This window comes from Phodopus roborovskii, unplaced genomic scaffold (assembly GCF_943737965.1).
Source record: "Phodopus roborovskii unplaced genomic scaffold, PHOROB, whole genome shotgun sequence".
In the NCBI taxonomy this organism is placed as follows: Eukaryota; Metazoa; Chordata; class Mammalia; order Rodentia; family Cricetidae; genus Phodopus; species Phodopus roborovskii.
In genome coordinates this window covers 23,798,436-23,817,859 of record NW_026126540.1, presented here as the reverse complement: position 1 = coordinate 23,817,859, position 19,424 = coordinate 23,798,436, and the positions used below count along the sequence as shown (strand labels likewise).

Genomic DNA, 19,424 nt, shown 5'->3' with positions numbered 1-19,424 from the left:
ATGACCGCAGAAGCCCCAATACTGGGAATAGCTACCCCCAGCAGAGTTGAGGTTATTCTACTAGAAACACCTGTGACCTGGGCCAACAGCTATCTCCTTATCCCAGGCCTCAGGTTGAGGAAGAGTAACTTGTCTGGCCAGTCAGGGTGCCCCCTCCCCTGATGCTGCAGCAGAGCCTTAGACAAACATGAGGGCACATAGGGTGACTTCCTGCTGCCATTGGTGAAGTCTGTATTGGCTCTGGGATATGTCCAATTTGGGGCTCAAATCTAATGCTGGTGGCCCTCCACAAACCATAACAATGCTAATGAAAACACGGCTACAATGATAGCACTCAGGAAACAAAGGTGAGAAAACCAGGCATAACTTCTAGGTAGCCTGGAATATATAAAAGAAATCCTGCCTCAAACAACAAAATAATAGCAGGGCAGTGGCGCATGTCTTTAATCCCAGCACTCAGGAGGCAGAGGCAGGTGGGTCTCTGAGTTCCAGGACAGCCTGACCAGAGCTGTTACACAGAGAAACTTTGTCTCCAAAAAATAGGTAAGTAAATGAATAAATAAATAAGAAGAAAATAAGAACCCCCCACCTGCTGGAGAGATGGCTCAGTGGTTAAGAGCATTGACTGCTCTTTCAGAAGACTGGGGTTCAATACCCAGCACCCACATAGCAGCTCACAACTGTCTATAATTCTTGTTCCTGTTTGGGGTTCCAGGGTACCAAACACTCATGGCAAAACACCAATGCACATAAAAGTAAATAAATTAAAAAAAAAAAAAAAGCACCTATAGCATCAAATCCCCTTAGGTCCCCAGTCATCTATCAAACAGCCAACCACACAAAAGGTTTGTTAGGATTTTTTATTAACATATAATATATTTAATAAAAAATAATATCCACTCTGGTTCTCTCCTCCATTGCAAGGGGAAGAGAGATAGGGAGGGGTTGGTAATGCCCACCCTTATCTGGACAAGCCCTACCTCCAAGATTCCCCTCTACACCTTGCTTCCCAACAGGCTCTGACCTCCAGACAGACCATTTTCAAAGTTACAAGTGCTTTAGGCCCTCCCTTGAGCTCCTCCTGCCCACCAGATGTACAGTGTTCAGGGGCCACCTGGCCAAGCCCCTTCCCTTTCCTCATTTTTAGGACCCTTCATTCATATTAGAAAAAGGATCTGGGGGCAGAGAATAGTCTCTCCTAGCCAGGGGGAAGGGACGAAAAGAACAGTGATGAGTACAGGACGTGAAGAAGGGTGGCAGTCAAGTCCCCTCACTGTAGCCGGTCACTACGGAATGAATCCTCCACAGCAGGGTCAGGCAGCAGGGCACAGGGGTCACTCAGCATGGTTAGTCCTTCCAGGCCCAGCGGTTCCATGCGCAGCTCATCTTCCAGCCCCAGCCCCAGCTCCAACCCAGATGCTGACACCTCAAAGCCCGGTACTCCAGCCAAGGCTGCTGCAATCTCCTTAGAGAAACCTGGGGAGGAGTCTCCTGTGTTTAGAAGAGATAGGTAAGGATTAGATGCCACACACCTCCGAATTCCTCAATCTCCTACTACCTCAGTGAAGCTGTCATGCTTCCTTCCAATCTCCACCATCATCCACCTCACCTGTGAGTATGATATTGGGTCCTGAGCCTTGGCGGGAACAGTGGGTCAAGTTCTGGTGGTTGAGGACATGAGGATCCTGGGGGCCACTAACTGGTCCCTCACTCCCTAAATATCCAGGCCCTTCGGGAAAGGCCGGGGGATCCAGCACCAGGCTGGCTGATGAGCTGTCCACGTTGAACTGCTCCAGCTAGGGACACACAGACAGACTTTAAGGAACTGGGCTTCAGAACAGGTGTCCTGCCTAGCAAGCCCCGCCCACCCCAGGAAGAGAAGCAAAGACAGAGGGAGGTGACAGCAAGCAGAGCAACAGAAGCGAGCACGGGGCCCGAATTAAACGTGGGCACCGTACCTGCTGGGCCAGAGCATGTGCATGCCAGGAAGAGAACGGGTCAAGGCAGGAGTCATCAAAGAGCAAGCTGAGCGGAAACAGAGGGGCAGGAGTAGGGGTCAAACACAGGAAGACAGGAGCCCCAAGCTGGCAGTGCTATGTTACCTGGGGGAAAAGGAGGTCCCCACCCCCATCTCCCAATTCAGTGTACCGGACACCCTGGTGTCCAAGTACCTGGCTCACCCTCGGCCCCTCCCACTTCAGAGCTATGAGTCTGTATACTCACGTTCCCCAGGCTGAAGTCATTTATTGGCCGGTGGTAAGGCTGCTGCCCATGCCCACTGGACCCAGGTGGGTACAGTGCCCCATAATGTGGCGGCCTGCCTGGGGGTTGTCCACCTGAGGGTTGCACTAAGCAGGCCTGAGAGGGCAACTGCTGTAGAGATTTTGGGGTGGATGGATGGGTGGGTATAACCAAACTTGGAGGGCTATATGGGTATGGGGGCAATCGCTGGTCAGTAGGCAGTTTACTGGTATCCAAGGGGACGCCCTGAAAAGAAAAAAGGGGGAAATTTATTCTTTACTGTGACCCCTTCAAAAGAATTCTTAGCCAGAGTTCTCCCCTTTAAGCTACACTTGACAATGCTCCAAGCCAGGTATAGTGGTGTAACATCTGTAAACTCAGCACTCAGGAGCTGTGAGACTGGATCTGACAGGCTAGCAGTGGGAGTTGTCTCCCAAATCTTCCCCCAAAAAACAACACCCTATGCTCCCATGGGCACTCTGGGAGTTGGTGGAAATTACACAGAATGCCTATCAAAATGTAGGTGCTAAATGAGGCTAACAACAAATTCACTCCACGAGCGATGGTTGTTAAACCCCGGTACTTGAGTATCAATAACTGAGTACTGTGACACCTCACAAGGGACTGACTGTTAATTTATGAACACTGCTCTTCTGAAGCCTGGAAGAGGCCAGGGAACGAGAGGAAGGAAGCAAAAGCGATGCAGAGGGCAAACTGCCCTCACTGGTACGGATAGTCTTCCCTATAGGAAGGGTAAAGATGGAACACAGAACATACATCCAGGAAACAGTAATGGAGCAGGACAGAGGGGGAAAGGAACAGGATGAAGGAAAGTGGGGAAGCTTTTTTCTTTTTTTTTTTTTTAAGATGGAAAGGGAAGAAAGGCCTCCCTTAGCATGGAGGCAAGCCCGAAAAGGAAAAAGAAAACAAACTGGGCATGGTAGGTCATGCCTGTAATCGAAGTCCTTAGGAGGCAGAGCGTGAAGGATCAGATGTTCCAGGCCAGCCTCAACTATTAGTGAGTTCAAGGCCAGATGAGCTACAAGAGACACTATCTCAAGCACCTCTTCCTCACTGGCTTTGTAAATCTAATTTTCACTCCAGGCACCAGTTCTTTCATCTGAACAGTGTGAAAAGGACTGGGCTTGCTGCTGAGATTCTTGGACTCGAATTTTAGTAAAGAAGAAGGGGAAATGGTAGAAGGACGGATAGGACAGAAGTGATGGGGGAAAAGGTGAGCTAGCAAAGGGAGGATTAGAACAAAGAAAGGAGGAAGACAGACGGGAAAGCTATACTGGCATCTGTGCTACGTGTGATACTAAATAGTTCGTGTATGCTATTGTATCTGGTGCTCACAATAGCATCTTTGTTTTTTCAATGAGACTGCTGAGGCTCAGAGGAGAAGTTCAATAACTTGTGACTGGAGACAAGTTTCAAGAGGCAGAACTGTGATGCGAAATCAAAAGGCTGAATACCAGAGTTGGTACTCTTAAGCAAAGAGGGACAAGATAGATAAAAGATGGGTTAGGATAGGACAGAGGAATGGCAGGGGCGGATGAGACAAGGGGCACGGCACAGGAAGGAGAAGAAGGGAAACAAATGGAGGGAAGGTGGCCACGCATACCTGAGTGATGGAAGACAAGGTGGGTGACATTGTTGGCGAAAACTGTTTGGGCAGCTGCTGTTGGGACCTTCTGGCGTCGGCTGGGCCCGCAGGCAAGCTCAGGGGGCTGAGGGGCACACGGCGGTGACGGGGAGAGGCCCCAGGAGTAGAAGCTGGGTAAGGGGGGCCGCTCAGGACAGGAGATGAAGTAGATGAAGAGGAAGAGGAGGAGGAAAGGGCTGGGGCACTAAGTGACGGGTGGCCCAGGGAGGTGGTGGGCAGTGCATGATGGGCCAAGGAGGAGGCAGGCAGTGATGGGTGACTATGGGAACCCTGGAGCTGGGGTTGAGGACTGCTTAGGGAAGCCTGGAGGTTGGGATTACTTAGGGAGGACTGCAGGGATGGATGGCTAAGAGGTGAGTGAAGTCCTGCAGACACAGACAAAAAACCAGAGATGCCAACATTACTGATGGGAACTGGGCCCTTTCCACCCACAATGGGTGGCAGTGACCAGACTATGGCGACACAAGGTCCTCCCTACTCTGTCCCTGACAGTGAGATTGGCACTACCCATTTGGGGGTGATTTTTCCATCTTTTTCCTAGGAAAAGCCAGACCTACCCATTCTTGCTAGGTGAGGATTACAATGAGGGGATATGCACTATGGGGGTTGGTGGGCAGTCAAGGGATCCCAGATCAAGCCTCCTTCCCCTTCAACCTCTGGCCAGGACACTCACCTGGTACATCATAGCTGGGTCCCAAACCCAGACCTCCACTGATGCCCAAATGGGTCATAGTATGGGTCAAATTGGAGGTACTGTTGCCCCCACTCAGGCTGGGGTAGACTGTCTCCTCAGGGTCCAAGGGAGTGGGCAATGGAGGGGGGAAGTGCAGGTTGGTGAGGTCAGGTAGGGAGCCCCCCGTGTTCATGGCCGGTGGGAGGACAGGCACATTGGCAGGCTGGTCAGGAGATGGAAAGATGCTACAGAGAACAAAAGTGGTCAGAGAAGAACAAAATCAGTCTTCCACATCTCTGTCCTTCCCTCCCTCAATTTCACTGGGGCTCTAAAGTGGTATTTACTTGATTCCAGGGACTTCACAGGATCGAGGTCGAGAGGAAGATGAGGACAGCTGAGGAGAGAAGGAAGAAGGTTAGAAATGAGAACAGATCTCAGTGGGGACCCTTGAAGGGCTGTCTCAGGGATAGTGGAAGACAGCCAATGGCCGTTACCTACCTTCCTAGCATCCCAAGGTTTCAACAAATGCTTGTCATCTATCAAGTTCTCCTCAATAGCAGGAACTTGAAAGAGAAAAGACTGGTGATGGGAAGGCTAGAGGAGGAGCCAGTAAGACAAGACAAGACAAGGCAAGAGGGAATCCTATTCCTTGACCCCACACAAAGTCCCCAAAATCTGGCATTCATTACCCACAACTGGTAAAGAGCACATACCTTTAGCATCCATCTCACCATCCAGAAAACCTGCATGGATGCAATGGAGTTGGTTGCTGTGCCTACTTGTTTGCTTGCTTTAGTAAAAAGCTCTACAGCTACTCCCTGGGGCCACCTACCTCCTCGGCGACTGGGCAGGACACTGGGAGGTGTGGGGCCTGAATAAGTGTCTTGGGGGTTGGGGTTCATCACACTTGTGTGAAGAGCAGAGTCAGAACTCGTCCTGTTGGAGGAGCAGAGATGAGTAGGAGTAATAGTCTTCTAGGTACCAAAACACAGCCCATCAGAGGGTTACTCAAGCTGGGCTAGCAAAGAAGGGGAAGTAGAGTAGGCCCCCAGGAAGTACAGGAAAGAGATGTAGACAAAAGAAGTCAAGGACCATCACCTGTTAAGTGCAGATGGCAGTCGGAACAACTGCCCCTTCTCAGCTGGGAGGTTGCCCCAGGGCATCATCCTAGGACAGAAAAGTTATGAGGAGGAAGAATGTGGCTGGCAAAGGACGAGAAAGACATAGGGGTGGGCAAATGTGTGACAGCAAGGGTTACCATGAAAAGGCCTTAATACAGTAGCGTGCCTCTTTCTTTCTGGTTCTTCCAATGCCTGTGATCCATAAACCCCCGCCCCTCCTCAATCTAAAAGATCTGGAAACAGAAAGGCCTCTACCAAGATAAGCTGAGTAGAAATGCTGAAGCCTAGCAAGTTTCCTGGGTACAAGTATTGGAGCTGAGACAGAGAGAGGAGGGGTTCAAAGATCCAACAGTTACAGCACTACACCTGGCACCCACTACTACGAGAAAGGAGCCATTTTCACCTGCCACCCTGCCATCCTCCCCTCCCCCTCACTTACACACACCCCAGCTTGGCTATAGTTCCATTGGTTCTGCTAGATGGACTAGGAGGCTTGGCCACTCGTGTCAACATGGCCAAGACTGGACTCTGACCACCTACCCAGGTGCCCCACCCTCTCAGCTTAGCCCTTAGTAGAGGAGGTACTGTTGAGAACTCAGCCCAGCACCTAGCCCTGGACTACCTCAGCCCCTCTAGAATACCAGATGGGTGAGAAATTCCACCTGCATGGACTCACCTTCGCCAGCCAGACTCTGGGGGAGGAGATAGGTAGGCAGGGCTATAGGGAGAACTGTCAATGTAAATAGCTATGGTTAAGGAAAAAAGTAGAGAGAGAACAGATGAAAGAATAAGGGAGGCAGCAAATAATCATACACGTAAGCTGGGTATTGGTGGCTCATGTCTGTAATCCCAATAGTTGGCAGACTAAAGGATGAGGTTTTTCAGCTCTAGGCCAGTCAGTGATGCATAGTGAGATGCTGTCTCAAACACACACACACACACACACACACACACACACACACACACACACACTCACTCACTCACTCAAGGAAGAGCAGAAGAAAAGCCAGGGGTTGTATGTCAGAAGAAGGCCACCTAACATTTTAGGCCCTAGCAACACAAAACAAGCAAGCAAAACAACAAAATGGAACAAAAATAGGTATGGTGGTCTACAATTGTAATCCCAATACTTAGGAAGCAGTGCAAAGAGATTTCCAAAAATTTGAACCCTCCCTGATTTACCTATCAAGTATCCCAGACTACAGAATGACCGCCCCCCCATTACACAAACACACACACACACACACACACAGCAGGACTGGTGCTGGCGCTGGCCTTTAATCTCAGCACTCAGGAAGCAGAATCAGGCAGATATCCATCTGGTCTATACAGGTCAGCCTGGTCTACACAGCAAACTCCAGGACAACCAGGACTACATAGAGACCCCCTCAGAAAGCAAAAAAACAAAACAGAAAAACAGGCCAAGCTTAGCAGAGCTGGAACAATCTAAGCAAATGCCTAGGTGGGGTTAGTAGATATCAGTCTCTAGGAATGAAGTTCACAGCAGAATAAGAAAAGAGGACAAATCTCATTTCCAGGTAACAGAGAACAGAATAAAGTGAGCATAAGTAAGGCTAGCCAGGACCAGCACTAAAAAGGGCATAGCCACAAGAACACAAACTGTATGTCACAAGAGCTTGTGCTGACACACAAGTCGTGGTCACTTTTCAAGAAGACCAGGTAAAAGAACTGAACAAGCATATAAAGTTGAAAGCTCCTTCCCACTATGAGTCTCTAAAGAGCCCCTTCCTATCATTCCTTTGCCCTTAAATCATTGGTGAAGGATATGTGGCGGGGGTATCGGCGAAGTGGGGACACCATTCTGCGGGGGTCTCGCTGTACCCGTTCCACCAACCCATGGTGCCTAGTGCTCCGAGATGAATCCAAAGGTGAATGGAGGGGGCTCTGCCAAAACGGACAGGTGAATCAGCAGGGGGAGTAGCCCAAGAGCCTACACTCCTTGGCTGGTGTCCACTCACCTGGAACTCAGCCAGGCCACAGCCAATCTGGTTAACATTGGGCAGAGAACCACCATAATGGGAGCTCCTTGTATAAGCCAGTCGCAGTTTTTGGGCCTGTAACTGAGATAAAAGAGACAAACGGGTATGTCAGGGAAGGTCCTGAGCACTGTTCCTTTTGGCCATCTTTGACATTTCTGTCACCAGAACATACTACTGCTTTCAAGGTATCAGCCAGTACAAAGACAGTGATAGAGAAACATTAGGAAGACCTGGTACAGATGACCCACCCCAGCCCTTATGCTAATTTCTTATCAGTGAGCTCCCTACTGCCTGACAGAACCCTGCTAAACAGGGCCTGACACTGTGCAAGGCCTGCTTCTCTGTCTGTCTGTTGGTATCCCTACTGAGACAAGTTGTAGGATGGTGGCCCATTAGGCACCTCTGTCTTCATTTCCAGATGTCTCCAAGACTAATTGGAAGGTGAGGGGAAGACCAGAAGTCGATCCCAAAGATTCATTATTGCCAGTTTCTTCACACTCTGAAGAGCAGAAGCTTCTGGGACCCGCTGCTTTTCCAGCTTTAGAACAAGGCCACACAAGTCTGCACATCCCAAACTATACAACCTGAAAAGTGATGACTCTTCTTCTAAAAGAGAGGTCCCCAAATCAAGTATTCTACTGAATGCTAAGATGGCAGAGGAGGGAAAGGGCACTAGTAGCCTAGTCCTCCTGCCAGTTTGTTGAGATGTCTGCTAAGGAAGTGAGACAAAATAACCCTCAGTTGGTCATAGTTTTAGTCTCTCTGTATATCTCATGTCCCTCTGTGTGAGAGATAAGTAGCTACTTCCAAGGCTCACAACTGACTGTAGCCAAATAAGTAGAGCCAGGATAAGGGCATGGAAATGAGGAAAGCAACCAAGGAAGGGAAAATTCTGAGAGCTCAGAGAGTCACTCTGTAGCACAGAACTAATCAGAATTGGCTTTCTGTTCCAGACCAGCTCAGTGATTTCAGCGGGTGATGCTGAGCTCTGGACTTAATGGATGGAAACTTCAAACCTTCTGGTGGTCTATTCCTCATGGCTTTATCTGCCTCTGGCATGCCCTCTCAGCTACCCAGGAAACAAATTAAGCATTGCACTCCAAGCTCAAGATCCTTGGATCTCCAGGCTCTGGCTATGAATGCTCTGCTGTGTATCAGAGATGTCAATCAACAAAAGAAAAGAAGGTAGAAATGCCTTTTGATAACCAAAGCATAACAAAATAGAAGCCCTAGCTCTTCCTTCCTCACAGCTCTGGCTTGCACACACAAGCTCTGATAGAAACATGGTCCAGAGGACAGAGCCTCAAGCTCTCCACTGGAAATAAGTCTCCCTCCCATCTTGTCTCTGACCCCCACTATGATCTAAAGATGTTACAGGGGGAAGTCAAGGGCTCACAGTCCTCATGATGGTTAAGAGCAGGTTATACAAGGGTGTGCAGACACACATACATATCAGATTTGCCTCCCCACTTATCTTTCTTGAGCTTCCACAAAGTAGAGCATGTAGTCCCTAGAAAATCAGAGGAGACAGACACACACACACACCTCAAAAGAGGCAAGGGTGATCCACACAAAATGCAAGCGGTCACAGCCATACACAGAACCACGGGGGGGGGGGGGGCGCTTGTAACGTGGTATTTATGTTCCACCGTTTCCCCTTGCGCTTCCAGCTCCTTTCCATGAGAGATCACTTCAATTTTAAAAATAACCGTGTCCCTAACTTAGGGCTGTTTACCTGCAAACTCCTGCCAGCCCACCCCACCCCTCAATCTAGCCCTGGGAAGCAAGACACCAAGGGTGGAGAGGGGGGGTCTGTTCCCAAAACAACTTGGCAGAACTCTGAAAATTCTTTGTGGAACTTCCTAGGAATGACTATTTTCCACACACAGAGGATTCTAAAAGGCACTCCACAAACTGACTCACAGGTAGCACCATCTCCCTAGAAAATTGAGCACATCACCAATGAAAGAATAAGGCAATCCTTTACCCAATTTGGGGATTCAAATCTCTACCTTTCCTCCCAGGCGACCAGGGCCAAACACCAAGCACCATTCTGTGAGCAATGGTCCTCACCTTGACTCAAGTCAGGAAACCACACGAAATATTTGAAAAAGGAAGCAAAGGGACGGGACACAGGAGGGGACTTCCTGTCCCAATATACCCAGCACAGCTAGATCAAACCACTCGAGGGGCCCTTTCCCTTGGGAACCCAGACACCGTCAGTGTCCCAACAGAGCACAGGCACTAGTCTGGCAATCACAAGCTCAAAAGGGGGGCCAGATTAGGAACAAGTAGACTATGCTCCCAACCCATAATCCATAATTGAGGATGCTTCAGTGGAGTCCGTGAAAGGACTCGGCCAGAGATGCACAAGGACCGTTCCTCGGGCGCTGGACTTCGGCAGCCCATTTTCCCTCTTCCGCCAGTCCTGCCTCACGTCTTTCCAACTCCCCCAATCTCCCCGATGTTTCTGATTTCCCGGCAAAATTCGTTTAGCTGACCCTCGGCCCTCACTCCGCGCCACCCAGACGGCAGCGCCCACTGCCCCAGCCGCGTTCCGCCTCCTGCCCAGCGGCTCCCGCCCCCGCCCCGCCTATCCGCTTGGCGACCGCTCCTCTGTGCTCCGGCACCCCGGCACGGCCCCTTACCCGTGTGGACCCGATGTCCATCATCACCTCTTCGAAGGCCGCCGTCTCCTCGGCCTGACGCTGCTTCTGCAGCGCGATCTTCTCACTAAACTTGCGTGGATTGGACGCTGAGGCTGTGGCGGAGCCCGGCCCGTTCGCCCCCGACGTCGCCATCTTACCCCCGCGTCCCTCCCCGCCACTTTCCCAGTTCCAGCCACGGCCTCCGCGGGCCCGGCTCAGCTCCTCCAGCCGTAGCAGCAGCCGCCGCCGCCTCCGCGAGCCCGGCGGCTCGGCCCCAGCCTAGTCCTGACCCACGATGCACTGCTTGCCGGGACTTGTAGTTTGTTTACGGGCTTCCTCCACGCCCGCAACCATGCAACCAGGGGAGGAAGCGGACTCTACTTCCCAGCAGTCCTTCCGACCCCGGGAGGCCAGCACGCGCACCACCCCTCACCTACTCCCGGCGGCACCGCAAGCCGGGAAAGGTAGTTCTACCACAGTTCCGAGCCTACGAACGGGAAGGGGCGAAGGATTCGCAAAGGAAGACAGAGAAAACATAGAGGAAGGGAAGGGGTGGAGACAGAAAGGGAAGAAGGAAGAGACAAAAGAAAAAGTTTGGTCATCCTCAGGAAAAGAGACAAGTGGAGCGAGTGAAAACAAGGTTCTTAAAGCAAGTGTGAGCGTCTGGGATTCAGGTCCTCTCAGGTTGGCTACAACACACACACCACCCACCAAATGAATCAGATACCGTACAGGGAGGGGTATAGAAATATCTTTTATTTGGGTAACATGTCCCAAAACAGGTCAGTTAGTAAAATAGATTCTACAGAGTACGGTCCTATGCACAACCCTCCCTCCCCCAAAATAATCCTGGGGCGGGGTAGGGACGAGATTTGGCCCCCAGATATAAAAAGTTTTGGCAGGTCAATGTTTATTGTTTAGGTATGGGGCACCATGTCCACCTTCTGTAGTGGTTGGTGTCAAAAGTTGTACCTACTTTCCCTTTACTTCAGACCAGTTCAGCAAACATTTCTGCCCCACCCAAATTGTGGAGCTCAAATTTAGAGCAAATAGGTCTCCTCCACTGAGGTGCTGGGCAGGGCCCAGTGCCACCCAACTGTGCTTTCTTTCATACAGGGAGCAGGTGAGCACACACCTTTAATCCCAGTGCTCAGGAAGCAGAGGCAAGCGGACCTCTGAATTTGAAACCAGCCTGGTCTACAGAGCTAGTTCCAAGACAGCCAGGGCTATACAGAGAAACCCTGCCTCAAAAAAAAAAAAAAAAAAAAAACTAAAAAGGGGGGGGCGCAGATGGGTTTTGGCACTTTAAAAATAGAGGCGTGAGCTGGGTGTAGTGGCACAGCACCCTTATAACTGCAGCACTCAGGAGGCAGAGGCATGCAAACCTCTGAGTTGGAGGTCAGCCTAGTCTACAGAGCAAGTGCCAGGACAAGGGATACACAGAGAAGCCATGTCTCAAAAAGAAAAAAAAAAAGAGAGAGAGAGTGAGCAGGACACTCAAGGCCAGACAAATTATAAAAACTGGCAAAGAGACCATTTGGCACTCGTCCCTTGGTAGAAAAGAGAGATATTCCATATCTCTTCCGAGTAGGAGGCAAAAAAGTAGGAGGAACCACTTCATTTGGCAGAGTGCTGAAACGGGCTAGAACCAGCAGGATACTGACTTTGACCTATACCCTCTGCATCCTATCCCCAAGACACCGGATGCCCATCTCCATTTCTTCTGTCAGTTTGTCTCTAGATGTAGTGCCTGACCTGATTCTTAGACAGATCGTGTCGCTAGTAAGTTGGCCATTTCTTGTTCTTTGGGCCTGTGGCTAGCCCCTTACCTGCCCTCTTCCCTTTCATTATTCATAGTCCAAATGCCCCGTCCCTATCTCTCAGAGAACTCACTGGTCCTCACTACTTCCCACAGACTGGGGAGGACAGGGGCACCTGACAGTTTACCTCCCCTGCCCTTTCTCTTTAAGCACCTTAAATTTGGATAAAGAGCAGGCCAGTGAGCAGGGCAAAGCCTGCTAGGAGCAGAATGACCTTGAGGATCCTCTGCTCAGAAGTGGCCAGCTCCTGGGGTAAGATTTCCAGGAAGGTGATATAGAGGAAGGTGCCAGCTGCCATGCCCTCCAGCACAGACTGGGCCAGCTGGTGTAGAGGCCCAGCTGACTCTGACAGAGCTGCACCCAGCCCAATGCCCAGAGGTGTCATACATGAGAAGAGGATCCCACAGCCAGCCACCACCTGTACCCGTAGGTGGCTCTGTAGCAGCCTCAGGGACAGGCTGACTGCCAGAATACCCTTGTGGAGCAGCAAAGCTAGGCACAGCTCCATTGCCCGAGCCCTGTCCCGCTGCAACCCCACAGCCAGGCCCTCAAACACTGAGTGCAAGGCTAGGGAGAAGACCAGTACACAGGCACGGAGGGCTGAGGGAGCTGCTGGAGTCCCGCTGGCCTGGGGGATCCCTGGTCCATCATGCCAGTGTTGAGGCCCACCATTCACTGTTCCCAGCAGAGCCCTGGTCTCTTCCGGATGTGGTGGACTGGACTGCTCCTTGTAAGCCAATGTGATCTGCTCCATCACCAAGACCAGGAAGAAACCCATGGCCAGGATGAACTCTTGCAAAGGGAACTGAAGCTGTGAACAGAGGTGGCAACAGAGTTCAGGAAACAGGACAAGAATGGAAGGTATCAGATGCAAAGCCTGGTAAAGCCCCAGTATACACATTTGAAATCCCACACAGGCCCAGTGTCCCTACTGGTCACACAGTAACAAGTCATTTTGTGCCACTGACACAGAGCACATAATGGAACAGAAACGGTATCACACCACATTAAATGCAGATCTAAGTATCTCAACTTTGGCACTAATAACATTTTTGGATAAACAATTCTGTCATCACTGTCATCAAACTAAGTGAGCTGCTCCCCTGACTTCTACCCACCAGATGTCAATAGTATCACCACCACCACCACCACTATGCTGTGAGAACCAAGACTGTCTCCTGTTAGTGTTTCCTAAGGGGCAAAATTTCCCCTGGTTCAGGGTCATGAACATAGATGCACACAGTGTTACATGTACACACACAAAGGATCACATCTGGGCTCATCTTCCCAAATGTTCACACACAAAGAAAGCTACATGTCACAGGGACATGCACAGTCATATGGAGGCACAGGTCACTCAGTCACAGATACACAGAGGTTAGCAGCCATTACTACTTCCTCAGTCACAGGGAAAAAAGAGAAGAGCTTGGGATGACTGCTGAACCTAACTGTCTCAGGTTTCCCTATACTGTGTTTTTGGGGGATGTTTTTGTTTGGGAAATAGGCAGGGGGTTGAGACAGGTCTCACTCTGAAGCCCAAACTGGCCTGAAAGATACTACACAGTCCAAGCTGGCCTCAAAACCCTCATGATCATCCTGCCTCAGCCTTGACTGTGCTGAAACTACTGCTTCCAGCTTTATAGAGTTTTTCTATGCCTTGGACCCAATCATTCCCCACATCCCACTTCCTGGAGAACACCAGACTCCTGGAAATTGCTGCCTACTCCCCCAGATCTGTAGTGATCTGTCTCCAGCCTTCCACGGGAGGACGAAACAGCTATTGCTGGTGCACACCTGTATCCATGACATTGCGACAGGAGAACCGAAAGCTTCAGTAGTCTGGACTACAGAGAAAGAAAAGGGCCCTCACCAATTACACTCATGGGGTCAAGCTCACACACACATACACACAGGAAAATAGAAGGGGGCTAGTTGGTAGCTGGGAAGATGGTCAGTGGGAAGGGGACAAGAATGGGGTAAATATAGTGAAGATATTTTATGTATGAAAATGTAATAATAAATTACTATGCATAATTTATGCAAATAAAATAAAATCTAGCCAGGGAGGTAATTCCTTTAATGCCAACACTTAGGAGGCAGAGGCAGATGATCTCTGAGTTCCAGAATAGCAAGGACTACATAATAGAGAGACCCTGTCCTGAAAAAATAAAATAAGTTATAAAGGGAAGAAAGAGAATTCTAGGTAACGTGGCACAAACCTGTAGTTCAGCATTTGGGAGGCAGAGACAGGAAGATCACTGCAAATTTGAGGCACGTCTACATAACAAGTACCAGGCCTGCCAGGGTTACACAGTGAGAACCTGTCTCAAAGAAAGAAAAGGAGAAAATGAAAAGGGAGGGAGAGCCGGGTGGTGCACACCTTTAGTACCAGCACTCAGGAGGCGGAGGTAGAGGCAGGTGGATCTCTGTGAGTTCAAGGCCAGCCTGGTATAGTGAGTTCCAGGAAGGCTCCAAAGCAATACAGAAAAACCCTGTCTCGAAAAAAAAAAAAAAAAAAAAAAAAAAAACCAACAAAAAAAAAAGAAAGAAAAGAAAAAAGAAAAAGAAAAGGGAGAATGGGTGAAACATGATTCTTAGAACATTGTTAACTTCCTGGTAACGGCAACTGCAAAATCCAGAGTCGTTCACACACCTAATAAGGTTCCTCACACTATCTCAAATATCTCAAAGAATACAGAGGGGTCACACCAGGTCCAGTACCCAGGAAAGAATGCACAGAAATGTATACCCTGTTGCTGAAATCCATAACTCACAGGCTCACAGACTAAGGCCTTCCAGTCATGGAGTGATCTCTGTAACTATATAACCGTGTTTTCTATTAGCTAGTCCAGCACTCTGTGGGTCACGTGCTGAGGCAGTGCTCACCGTCACATGAAGGGCCGCCAACGCCTCATCTATGGCAGCTAGGTAGTCGGGCAGCAGGTCCAGGAGACAGGTAGCCAAAAAGACGCCTCCTGCGAAGCAGCTTACCAGGCTTAGGGTTTTCTGGCCTGAGGCTGAGCAAGAGTGAAGTGCAAAAGGAGTTATAACCAACCAACTCAAACCCCTGCGAAGTCCCACTCCAACAATAGTGGCCACTGCCTCCCTCCTCCGTGGCTACCCCTCCCACCTGCAAAGTAGCAGACTCACCGGAGGCTTCATGGCTAGCTCCTGGCCTCCGAAGCACACAGACGGGCACCAGGCTGCAGACAAGTGTCAACAGCAGCAGCAGTACCAGAGCCCCCAGCTTCACCTCCAACCCCACTGGCACTGAGGGCTCTGAAGCTATCGCCTCGGGGCGCCACACAAGGAGCTCTGGCTCCCCCCAGGGCACCATGGTGGTTGTGGGATCAATGACTCTCAGACCTACAAAGAAAACAACTAGCATGGGTGAGAACGGTCACACAGGAAAGAAGGGGTCAAGGAGAAGGGAAGGCTGGTCAGCAGACGTACTTCCCTCAGCCCAGCCACTTTCTGGCCTTTCCCAACTGGGGTGACTCATCCATTCCAACACCAGGAGCATTGCATTTCCTCCGACCATCAAGGAGGAAACTGAGGCACAAGAAGGCCAATATAAATATGTCATTACCCTTTCACTTGGAGCCCGCAAAAAACTAGGGACAGACTCCAGGTGAGACCTTGAACTGGAGCTGGGGTCCCCTAAGGAAGGTAGAGACCACTTTCTCACACATAGTCCACTGTGCGTTGGTAGAAAAGAGAGGTTGGAGCTGTGGAGAGAGATGTCCAGGATGCCTTCACGGATCTGAAACTGGACGAACTTGGGTGCTGGTGACTCTCATTGCCCACTATCTCCCGGAAATAACAGGTAGACAGGGCAGATAGCCAAAATAAAGGGGCTTGGGACGAGCTAAGACCAAACTGAGGGCGGGGTCTGGAAGTCTCGACGGCGAGGTCAGAGGTCGTCTGCATCGCAGGACGCAGATGAAAAATGCTAAAATGGGAGACCCCAGCTCCTAGCCTGGGAGGCCTTAGAAGACGACTTACACCCCTGGCCCAGGGAGGCCGCACTCACCTCCCGAGGGTCTCACTCCATCGCAGACGCTGAGTTCCGGCCTCGCGTCGGGAATTCCCGCCCCCTCCCCACCCCTGCCCCCTCCCCCCCACCGCCTCCGCGTGCACCGGGCTGCCAATGACTGCACTCGGTGGGAGGAGCCTATCCTGGAGTGACGTGCGTTAAGAGCAATTAGAATCTGGAACAGGAGAGGGCTAGGCAGGCGGCGAGCTGAGACCGAGCCAAAGCCGGGAGGGGACTAGCGGGAAGACCCGAGGGCGGTGGGTCTGGCGCGCATCTACGGAGCAGCTGGCCGCTGGAACCCGCCAGTCACAAAGACTTTGATAAAAGTGGGAACTCTGCGAGCAAGGACTGTTCTCTATCCTTACTCTCAAGTATCTCTCCCCACATCTCTCAGGATAGCTGTCTGGCCTTGGCCCCGGAGTCTTACATCTCAGGCTCTATTAGTGCATTAGTGTGTAACTGGGCCAGAGGGGAATCATTACCTTTTTGGGAAGTGGCCTAGCCAGCCCACACAAAAAAAAGATGAGACAGAATTGGGAGAAAATGAAGGCATTATTTAAAAAGGATCCTTTCTAAAAATTAATTAATTTAAATAAATAAATAAAACAATCCTTTCTAGACTACTCATGGCCCATTTGACTTCTAAGCAACCTCCTGCCTCCCCAGAGTCTGCAAAGAAATGGTGGGACCCCAAGTAGCATACTTCTGTTTCCTATTATTGATCATGCCTTTGGGCATCGTGCCAAGACTTTTCTCCAACTTCATTTTGTGTTCTTCAGCTCCCCCACCCCAAGTCCTAAAGGTCTGTTTTCTGTTCCTTGCATGTACAGTGTTTTCTCCCTTTTCTTATTTACTTATTGTCTTAGATCTCACATTTAAAACTTCATACTGGCCTGCAAATCACTATGTGGGCAAACTGTTCTCAACTCGTAACAATCATGCCTCAGCCTCCCAAGTGCTGAGATTACTGCAGGTGCCACCATGCCCGCTCACCAATGTATTTTTCTCTCCATACCTTCACTGTTTGCTCAGCCTAGGTTTTCTTGATCCCACAACATGTGTTCTATGAATCCCCTTCTGAGCCAATGAGGAGATGGCTCAGCTGTTACAGGGGCTTGCCATCAAGCCTGGGTTTTTAAATTGAATTCCACCCACCCTCAACCAAGACCGTGGAAGAAGAGGTCCAACTCCCACAAACTATCTATCCTCTGACTCCACGTATGTGTCCAGTGGCACCACACAGACAGACAGACAGACACAAACACACACACAATAAGTGAAAATTTGCTGGGTTATCTCTATGAGTTCAAGGCTAGCTTGGGCTCAATAACTAAGAGCATGCAGTCATGCAGTGTTCTTTGCAGCACCTTGCCCAGCACTAGCACACATGACATGCAGCTTGCAACTGCTTGTAACTTTGGTTCCATGGGGAGCAAAGGAATCTGACCTGGCTGTGTACTTACCCACACAGGCATGTACACATAATTTAAAATAAAATCTTGTAAACCTTGACTAGAAGACTGGAGAGATAGCACCTCAATGTTTAAGAGCATTTGCTGTTCTTCCAGAGGACCCAAATTTGAATTTCAGCAATCAAATCAGTCTATAACTCCTGATCTGGGGCATTCAACACCTCTGACCTCTGTAGCCATGTGCATTCATGTGCACATATCCACATGCAGACAGACATACCTACACATAACTAAAAAAAATAAAATTAATTTTTATTTATTTATTTTATGTGAATGTCTAAGCAGCATGTAAATGCCTGCAGAATGCAGAAGAAGGTATCAGACCCCCTGGAACTGGATTTACAGACATCTGTGAACTGCCATGTGGGAGCTGGAATGAAACCAGGGTTCTCTGGAAGAGCAAACAGTGCTCTTAACCGCTGAGCCATTTCTCCAGCCCCAAATTTTACTTAATTAATTTATTGATTTGTTTTTATTTTAATTTTTGGTGGGGGGGTTGAGACAGGGTTTCTCTGTGTAGTTTTGGAGACAGTTCTAGAACAAGCTCTTGTAGAACAGATTGATCTCAAACTCAAAGAGATCCACCTGCCTCTGCCTCCCAAGTGATGCCCAAATTTTATTTTAAAAATTAAATGTGCCAAGCAGTGATGACACATGCCTTTAATCCCAGTACTGCAGAGGCAGGGGCAGGTCCATCTCTGTAAGTTTGATGCCATCCTGGTCTACAGAGCAAATTCCAGAATAGCCAGGGCTACACAGAGAAACCCTGCCTCACAAAAGAAAATTAAATAAAATTTTTATTGGCCGGACAGTGGTGATAACTACCTTTAATCCCAGCACTTGGGAGGCAGAGGCAGGCAGATATATGTGAATTTGAGGCTGGCCCACTCTACAGAGCAAGTTCCAGGTCAGGTAGGGCAGTAACGAAGAGAAACCTATCTCAAAAAAAAAAAAAAAAGTATTTATGGTATACAAGATGATACTTTGAAATATATGGTGTTTGTATATCTACATATTGCAAAATGGCTAGCTCAAGCTAAACAACTTATTTATTACCTTATATATTAATTTATGATGAGAATGCCTAACATGCACTTTGAGCAATTGATTTCAAGTAGATCAAATATAGATAGATTAAGGGAAAGTTGGGCAGAATTCCTGAGAGTGGGAGGAATTCCAAGGAAAGAACACCCTCTCAGTAGTTTTGAACTGGGCAATGCATCCATCATTACTGATTCTAGTCACCTGGAGTTATACAGCAGCTCTGTTGGACTTTACCTTCGTCTGACATGGGACCAAGAAAGTTATTTTTTTCCTCTGCAAAACTTGATCCATCAGGGAGAAGAGGGAAGCTAATGGAGAAGAAGCAGAAGTTCCTTCCAGGTCTAGCACAAACAGCAGCTGACTCTATTTCCTGTTCCATCAACCCTGCATGGAGCAGCCTGCTGGAAAGCCCCTTGACATGCATTTAACCACATTTCTCGGTCTCCAAAGATGTCAGCAAAAATAACTGTGCTTTCTTCCAAGCCCTGCATCAATCCAAGCAATCTGCTTCCATCAAGTTACAGCAGGAACAGAAGAGACAGGCTTGGGAAATTCAAGAAAGCCTAACCAGGCAGTTTGGTTTGTATTTGGGGCTGGAGAGGATAAGAGTGCTTCTTGCTCTTAGAAAGGACCTGAGTTCAGATCTCAGTTCCCACATTGGGGAGGAGGCTCACAACTACCTGTAACTCCAGCTCCAGGTGAT

The 19,424-nt window shown here is 49.4% G+C and overlaps 1 protein-coding gene across 7 annotated transcripts; it reads right to left on the bottom strand.

Annotated features, from left to right (window-relative positions):
* Window positions 1-846: 846 nt before the first annotated feature.
* On the bottom strand, window positions 847-16,271 carry Crtc2 (CREB regulated transcription coactivator 2). 7 transcript variants are annotated; one of them, XM_051199295.1, is made up of 16 exons: window positions 16,203-16,271; window positions 15,320-15,535; window positions 15,056-15,186; window positions 7,681-7,782; window positions 7,492-7,606; window positions 6,378-6,441; window positions 5,679-5,747; window positions 5,413-5,516; window positions 5,294-5,323; window positions 5,079-5,143; window positions 4,925-4,974; window positions 4,581-4,825; window positions 3,866-4,272; window positions 2,224-2,487; window positions 1,610-1,796; window positions 847-1,491 (listed from the first exon to the last, which is right to left on the bottom strand). In XM_051199295.1, exons 2-16 carry the CDS (start codon window positions 15,504-15,506, stop codon window positions 1,271-1,273), a joined length of 2,241 nt encoding a protein of 746 aa, XP_051055252.1. In that variant the 5' UTR covers window positions 15,507-15,535; window positions 16,203-16,271; the 3' UTR covers window positions 847-1,270. The 7 variants fall into 7 exon arrangements, 6 of the variants coding, with proteins under 6 accessions (XP_051055252.1, XP_051055251.1, XP_051055254.1 ...); XM_051199294.1 differs by lacking the exon at window positions 16,203-16,271 and adding an exon at window positions 15,759-15,890; XR_007835436.1 differs by lacking the exons at window positions 847-1,491; window positions 16,203-16,271 and adding exons at window positions 1,959-2,025; window positions 15,759-15,892 and having other exon boundaries at window positions 1,648-1,796.
* Window positions 16,272-19,424: the final 3,153 nt, after the last annotated feature.

Bases quoted from the DNA above. Each gene is read 5' to 3' on its own strand.
- Crtc2 (XM_051199295.1), bottom strand. From the start codon at position 15,506: ATGGTGCCCTGGGGGGAGCCAGAGCTCCTTGTGTGGCGCCCCGAGGCG. The intron at 5,517-5,678 runs GTGATGGTCCTT...CTCCTCCAACAG, and splicing joins CTGCCATCTGCACTTAACAG to GACGAGTTCTGACTCTGCTC. The intron at 2,488-3,865 runs GTATGCGTGGCC...TTTTCTTTTCAG, and splicing joins CCTTGTCTTCCATCACTCAG to GGCGTCCCCTTGGATACCAG.